The sequence below is a fragment of the Mobula hypostoma genome, chromosome 8 (assembly GCF_963921235.1).
Source record: "Mobula hypostoma chromosome 8, sMobHyp1.1, whole genome shotgun sequence".
Classification (NCBI taxonomy): domain Eukaryota; kingdom Metazoa; phylum Chordata; class Chondrichthyes; order Myliobatiformes; family Myliobatidae; genus Mobula; species Mobula hypostoma.
The window spans coordinates 4690092-4698381 of record NC_086104.1 but is presented as its reverse complement, the minus strand read 5'-3'; the positions used below and the strand labels follow the sequence as shown (position 1 = coordinate 4698381).

Here is an 8290-nt window from a genome sequence, read left to right as displayed (position 1 = left end):
TACGCTACCTTGATGAACAGAGCTTCCCGGATTATGCATCCGCCTTTCAGTGGGACAATAATCTTTTAGGTTTATGGACTAAATTTTAATCATAATTCAGAAGCATGTACATCAACATTTTACAGAAGAAAAAAATGTATTTGAAGATGATGAAGGATGTATGCACAGCAGTTTTCAGATTTAGCGACTGGTCGAGACTTAGACTAAATAATATAACACAGCGATTTCAAATCCCAAATGAAGTGGGGAACTTAAATTTATTGAGCTGAATAATTCAACACTGAAAGTGGGATTTGTGTGGGCGATCCACAGTTGACTGGATTGTGCATCCGGTTGCCCGTTCGCAAGCAATCCTTGAGGCTTCTGCCCTTGGAATCGGGAAAGGCACCAGTCCAAGGCAATAGTACACACACCTTGGAAACGACCAGAAAGTATGCACAGAGCAGGAGGACATAAAGCTACCCTATGGATGGGATTTGCAAGCTAAGTATGAGTAGACAGGACAGTCAGCCCTACTACCCTGAACTGGGATCCACCCACCACAATCCTCCTCCAAAGTGATGATCAGACAAGAAACAATTCTGCTTAGACGGGAATATTAAATATCTAAACCAGGAACTTTGAATCTATATTAATTTGTGCGACATTCTGAAGCAAAGCGCTGCAGATGACGGAAATCAGAAATAAATCAGGAGGTTGTGTCCTATTCATTCGTCCAGGCATCAATTGCGGAGAAACAACTTATGAACACGGAGGTAACAGGTTTACTCCTCATTTCAGGGGTAACAGGATACACTTGGACACAGGTGGACTGAGGATCAACAAGTTTGCCGGTGAAGGGCTTGTTTATTCTCCTGCATGGTTGCAGCCCGACCTGCTGAATTCATGCAGCATTTTTGTGTGTATGTTCCCCTTGATTTCCAGCATCTGCAGAATTTCTTATCCAGGTTGGCATGGGGTACCAGAAAGGTACTGGACTCCGAATAGTAGTTATCAGGATGGTGTGCCAAGGATTAGAACAAGGTTCCATAGCGCATTACTTGTGAGGGGTTGACAAGGGTAATTCCCTGGGTATAGGAACAAGTATACGAACATCAATTAGCATACAATGTCGAGAAACAAGAAAACCCTTTGCCACAGGGGGTAAGAAGATTAATTTTTCGGGCGAAGCGGTTATCGGCGGTTAGCCCGGCACAGTGTTTAACGGCATTGCCTCATGTTGTTATGGTAGAAGGGGGCACACTGGCAATAGGCGTTAGTAACTTCCGCCTTCCCTCGGAGCTGGAGCAGCGGCTGCCTCGGCTTTTTGCATGATTGTTTCAGCTGACTCCACCATTACATCCAGCGACTTTTTCAGCGTCAGGAGCGCCACGCCAAAGGACAATATGCCATCCACAACAGTACCGAGAATAGGCCCAAAGGGCCAGTTGCCCCCCAAGTGCAATTTACCCACAACATGCCATTTGGCCCCGGCAGCTACCAGCGCCATCGGCGTTATCAGCATTAGATCGTTTCTGGTGAAATCCCCGAACAGAAATTTGCGCTCTGTGTCGTTCCACAGCTCCGGCACACTTGTCCCCACTCTCCAGGCCAGTTTGCCGAGGGACCGATCGTCCAGACCCATACACCTCCGCAAGAATCGGATACCCGAGGCAATGATAACCAGGTCACAGGGAAGTGGACATAACAGCACGTTAACTGCACCGACAACCCCCGAAGCGACGGACAGAATTAGCACGTAACGCTGTAGAACATTACGTTTTCTCTGTAAAGCCACATCGGATGTGTAGGGGAGCGCCGCCAGGAACAAACTCTTCTGTGCTTCTGATAGATTGGACACCACTGTTTCCCTTAAAGCAGGAAAATCGTACCAGTCCGGATTATATGCGGAACAGAGGAAAACTCGGGGATTCTGTACTTCTGAAGCCTCTAGTGAGGAGGTGTACTCTTTCCTCACTCTCTGGAGCATCTTCTCCTGTTTGTAATTCCTTCTTCCAGCTCTCCGACCTGACAGTGTCGCGATCTTGGACCGCACCAGATAGAAGTGTTTACCCGCCTTTTTCAGCGCTTTGGCTAGTAACTGGTCACTGTCCGCGAACCGACCGTCGGTCACAATGATGAACAGGTCATACTGGGAAAACTTCGTCTCCTTCATTAACTTTCGCAATGGGAACCAGGGCGTGTTCAGCCCGGGGAAGTCACAGTACTGGACATTAGGGAGGGTGGGATGGCGGTAAGATGTTATTCCAGTAGCATTTTCTGTACAGCCGATTGGGGAGGTCCCTTCATCATTTTCATTCAAATCGAGCAGCGCGTTGAGGAGCGTTGATTTGCCCGTCGCAGATTCGCCCATGACCGCAATCCGAAGGAGTACGTTGGTGAACTGCTTTGATTTGCTCTTGCCTACTGACTGGAGACTCCTCTCACCTTCACGGAGATCTGCAGCCGCCAGCTCCAAGTTGTAGTGAACGCCAACCATTGCTCACTGAAAGAAGAAGGCGTGTTTATTATTTCGGGGTTGGTGGTAATCGGGCTATCAGAATGGATATAGAAGGGTGTGTGAGCAAAGTAGATTGAAAATTGACATGGCGGGAGAAGACAGAAGTTGGTACTGGAGACTCGTCTTCTCATTGGAGTTTTGCAGTTTGTGGTGTTTCACAGGTTCCCTGCTTCTTGTCATTAATATTAACGATTTGCACGAGAATGTTGTTAGTATGTTCGCTAACGTTGTCGATGACAGAAATATTGGCGGTACAGTGTACAGTAAATGAAGTTGTCTACGATTACGGCAGAATGTAGATCACCTGGGAAGATTAGCCAAGGAATGGCAACTAGAATTTATTCAGATCGTGTGCGAAGGGATTCATTTTAGTAATATAAAGTAGTGCAGGGTAATCACGGTGATTGGGAATTCCCTGAAAATGGCACCACAGGTAGACAGGGCAGTGACTGAGACAGTCGGCATGCGGTCATATTGCAGCTGTACAAGGCGATAGAAAAACACCCTCCGAGAGTCCTATGTGAAGGTCGGGTCAAGCTGTTATAACATGGCTATGATAAGATGTGCATGGAAAAATATCAATGGTTGGGTGACTATTTTCACAGACAATATAAATAGTGGTGGTTTTGTGGATAGTGTAGAAACTTGCCAAATAATACACCGGGATGGGAAGCATGGTCACGAAGCGGAAAATTGGGATTGGGATTCGATCCCTGTCGGTGTTTTCATGAAGTCTGAAGGTTTCCTCTGGGTACTCCAGTCTCTTCCAAGATTCACAATCATACACGTTAAGGTTAGAAAGACCCTGCTATGTCAACAGGATCAGACTGATCACCTGGCTGTGCTTCTACTCCCTGAGTACAGGTAGAGACTGAAGACTGCAGCACCAGTAGCGAGGACCGAGAAGATGTGGACAAGGCAGGCGCAGGAGCGCCTACAGGACTGCCTTGAATAGGTGGACTGGACTACTTTCGGGGATTCATCTTAGAGTCTGAATGAATACGCCACAGCTGTTCCCGTCTTCATTACAACCTGTGTGGATGAGTGTGTGCGACTGTTAACATGCCGTAGATAATGAAATCAAAAGCCGTGGATAAACCAGGAATTGTGTGGTCTGCTAAGGGGTAGATCTGTGGCGCTTAATCTGGTGACCCAGAACGGTACAAGAAAACAAGGTACAGCTTGAGGTGGACTAGTCCAAGAGCTAGGAAACACATCCGATCAATCAAGAGGGATTCAGATTTCTGGAGCAGACATTTTCTGGGGCAGAGGTGACCTGTACAAAAGGGACGAGTCGCACTTGAATGGAGGGGGGTGGGGGTCGGATCCAATATCCTTGTGGGTAGGTTTGCCAAGGCTTCCGGGAGTGGTTTAAATTAAGATGACAGAGGAACGAGAATCTGTATGATAAGCGGAAGATGAGCCAACAGCTTTACAAGTAGATGATGGGCGTAGGGAAAGATAAGCCAATGATTCAGTACAAATGCAGAGAGTGCAAGGAGTTAAATTATACCATACAGGCAAAATTCAAAAGGTCGAAGAATGTTGGAATGAAGAAGTTCTATTTAAATGTATGTAGTATTCGGAATAAGGTGTATGAACTCATGGCACAATTAGAGATTAGTCGGTATGATGTTGTAGACATCACTGAGTCGTGGCTGAAAGATGGTCATATTTAGGAGCTTAAAATCAAAAGATATACTTCGTCCGGAGCACTTAGGAGGCAATGAATCATAATATGATTGAATTTATACTACAATTTGAGAGGGAAAGCACTAGTCAGATCTATCAGTATCACATTGGGAAAAAAAAGGTGATTACAGAGGCATGAGAGAGGAACTTTTCCTGGTGGATTGGAACGGAATACTGGCGGGATTGACAGAAGTGCAGAGATGTCTGAAGTTTCTGGGAATAGTTCATAAGGGGCAGAATAGTTATGCCCCAAAGAAGAGAAAGTTCTCAAATGACAGGTGTAGGCAACCGTCGCTGACAAGGGAAGTTAATGACAACATAAAAGCCAAGGAAAGGGCATATGATGTAGCAAAAGTAGGTGGGAAGTTGGATGATTGGGAAGTTTATCAAATCCAACAAAAGACAACTAAAAAAGGCCATAAGAAGTTAAAAGATGAAATATGCGGGCAAACTAGCTAATAATATTAAGCAGAATACTAGAAGTCTTTATCAGTTATATAATGAGTAAAAGGGAAGCGAGAGCCGACATTGGATCCCTGAAAAATGAGGCTGGTGAGGTAGTAATGGCGGGCAAAGAAGTGGCGGATGGACGTAATAAGTACTTTGCATCAACCTTCACTGTGGATAACACTAGCAGTGTCCCAGAGGTTCATGGGTGTCAGGGTGGCATTGCTATTACAAACGAGAAATCTCTTAGCAAACGGAAAATTCTTAAGATGGATAAGTCATTTGCACCAGATGGACTTCATCCCAGAGTTCCGAAAGAGGTTTCTGACGAGACAGGAGATGCATTGGTTATGATCTTTCAAGAACCACTTGATCCTGGCGTAGTTCCGGAGGACTGGAAATTTGCAAATGCCGCTTCACATTTTAAGAAGAGAGGAAAGCAAAAGAAAGGAAAGTATAGGCCACTTATCTTAACCTCAGTGGTTGGGAAAGTGTTGGATTCCATTATTAAGGATGAGGTTTTGGAGTTCTTGGAAACTAATGATAAAATAACTCAAAGTCCGTATGGTTTCCATTAAATGAAATCTTGCCTGACAAATCTGTTACGAGTTCTTTGAGAAAGTAACAAGCAGAGTGGATAAAGCAGAGGTAGTGGATTTCATTTATTTGGCTGCTCAGAAGGCATTCGGAAAGGTACACACACGAGGCTGCTTAAGATAAAATCTTACGGCATTAGAGGAGCGATACTGACGTGGATAGTGGAATGGCTGACAGGCAAGAGGCAGCCAATAGGAATAAAGGGGTCAATTTCTAGTTGGCTGCCAGTGACTAATGGTGTTCCTCAAGGGTCAGTATTGGGACAGCTACTTTTCACGTTGTTTGTAAATGATTTCGATAGTGGAATTGATGTCTTTGTGGCAACACCTGCAGATCACACAAAGATAGGCGGAGAGGTACGTAGTGCTGAGGAAGCAATGTGCTTGCAGAAGGAATTAGACAAATTGGAAGTCTGGCCGAAAAAGTGGCACGTCGAATAGTGTCTGATAATGCATTTCGGTAAAAGGAACAACAGTGCAGACCATTATCTAAATAGGGAGAAGGATCAAGCATCAGAGGTACAAAGGGTCTTAGGAGTCCTCGTGTTGGATTCCAAAAAGGTTAATTTGCAGGTTATGCCTGTGGTAGAGAAGGCAAATGCAATGTTGGCATTCATTGCAAGGGGAATAGAATATAAAAACAAGGAGATAAGACAGTGGGTAGGTCGAACTTGTCGATAGGTGTGGGGCCTATTTATCAGAAAGTATGGGTTGTTATTGGAGAGAGTCCAGGGGAGTTTCGCGTAGATGACTCCAGGAATTGGGCGGCGGGGAAGAGGGTTACCATATGAGGAAGCATTTGGCAGCTTTGTGTCTGTACTCACTGGAACTTAGAAGAATGTGGAGTGGGGGTTTCTCAGTGAAACCTACCGAACATTGAAAGGACTAGATAAGTCGAATGTGGAGATGATGTTTCCTACGTTGGTGGTATCCAGAACTAGAGGATACAACCTCAAGATTGAGGGGCGACCCTTTAGAACAGGATTTTATTTAACCAGAGAGTAGTGAATTTGTGGAATATTCTGCCATGGACTGCAATGAAGGAGAAGACCGTTGGTATATTTAAAGCGATAATTGAGAGTTCCCGATTGGTCGGGGCATCAAAGGATATGGCGAGAAGACAGTTATGTAGATTTTGAGTAGGATCCGAAATCAGCCTTGATGGAATGGCGCTGCAGAATCGATGGGCTAAATGGCCTTATTCTGCTCCTATGTTTTATGATCTTATGGAAACCCAACATCATGAATGTCAGTGATACTTCCAGGCGATCTCGCCTTTATGCTCGGTTTGAAAGGGAGAATAAAACTACACCTATGAGGGTTCCTACAACACCCGCTGACCCTGCGATCTCTGTCTCGGAGGATGACGTCAGTCTGTTTCAGGAGGGTGAACTGTGGCAGGGCGCCAGGCCCCGATCTGTTAAGTCTCTGAAAACTTATGCCAACGAACTGGAAGGAGATTTCCAGACATTTTCAATCTCTCACTACTACAATCGGAAGTTCCCGCCTGCTTCAAAAGGGCAACAACTACACCAGTGCCTAAGAAGAGCAGTGTGACAGTCAAAAATGCTGGATAAACTCAGCAGGCCGGTCTGCATTTATGGAAGAGAGTAAACCGTCTATGTTTTAGGCAAGGAGCCTTAGTCATGACTGGAAAGAAAGAGAAGAATTAAGAGTAGGAAGGTGGGGGAGGGGAGGAAGGAGTACAGGGTCGTACGTTGTAGGTGAAACTGGATGAAGGGTGAAGTGAAAAGCTGGGAAGTTGATTGTTGAAGGAGTTAAAGGGCTGGAGAACGGGGAATCTGATAGGAAAGGATGGAAGACCATGGAAGAAAGGGAAGGAGAAGCTCCAGAAAGACGCGATGGCCGAGTAAAGAGATGAGGTCAGAGAGAACAAGGAATGTGGAATGATGAAGTGGGTGAGGAAAATCACCGGTAGTTCGAGAAATCGATGTTCATGCCGTCATGTTGGAGGATACAGTGTTGCTCCCCCAAACTGAGTGTGACTTCGTCGCGGTAGTAGAAGGGACCAGGGAATGACATGTCGGAGTGGGAATGGGAAGTAGAATTGAAATGGCTGGGCACTGGGAGATCCCGCTTTTTCTGGCAGACGAGTGGACAAGGGAATCGCGTAGGGAACAATCGCTGCAGAAAACGGAAAGTGGGACGGCGTGGTGTCAGGGCAAGATGCTTGGTGGTGGGATCCCGTTGACGATGGCATAAATTACAGAGAATTATGTGCTGGATGCAGAGTGTAGTAGTGTGGTAAATGAAGACAAGAGGAATCCTATCCCTGGCCGTGGCGGAGCGAAGATGGAGCGCGGGAAAACGAGCCCGAAGCAGCGTGTGCCGTCTTTACGACTATCGTCCAGTAGCGCTCACATCTGCGGTGAAGAAGTGCTTTGCGAGGTTGGTCAGGGCTAGAATCAACTCCTGCCTCATTAAGGACCTAGACCCATTGCAGTTTACACTTCGTCACAATAGATCTAGGGCAGACGCGTGGCCTTGGATCACGAGCAATATAAATAAACACCGCTGTCAGGATGCTGTTTCTTTTAACTCTGTCACTCCTGCAGAACTGATCGAAAATCTACTGAACCTGGGCTACTCTACCTCCCTCTGCAACTGGATCCTCGACTTCCTAACCTGAAGACAATGATCTATACGGAGTATAACCGGCGCACCAATCCTGAGTTGGAGGGCTTCGAGAGAGGAGGCGGCGCGCAGGTCCGGGGGCGAAGTTTAAAAGGAGAAAGCTTCGAGGGAACTTATCTATAACCGGAGCACCAAACACGAGACACTGCCTAGCGGAGCGATCATCGACGGAGTGGTCAGCGGCACAGTTGAAGGGCTTCGGCTCAAATCGGGCTTCGGCGAGATAAGTGGGTAAGTGGATAACTTTTTTTTTTGGAGGACTAGAGAGCATGTTTGTAGGGTTAGTACTTTGCTCTGGGTGTCAGATGTGGGAATTTTGGGAATCCTCCAGTCTCTCAAATGGCTACATCTGTGCCAGGTGCGTCGAGATGAAGCTCCGAAGAGACCGTCTTAGGGATCT

The 8290-nt window shown here is 46.2% G+C and overlaps 1 protein-coding gene across 1 annotated transcript; it reads right to left on the bottom strand.

Moving 5' to 3' along the window:
* Positions 1 to 1255: 1255 nt before the first annotated feature.
* Positions 1256 to 2479, bottom strand: LOC134350040 (interferon-inducible GTPase 5-like). Its single transcript, XM_063054951.1, has one exon. It carries the CDS (start codon positions 2477 to 2479, stop codon positions 1256 to 1258), a length of 1224 nt encoding a protein of 407 aa, XP_062911021.1.
* Positions 2480 to 8290: the final 5811 nt, after the last annotated feature.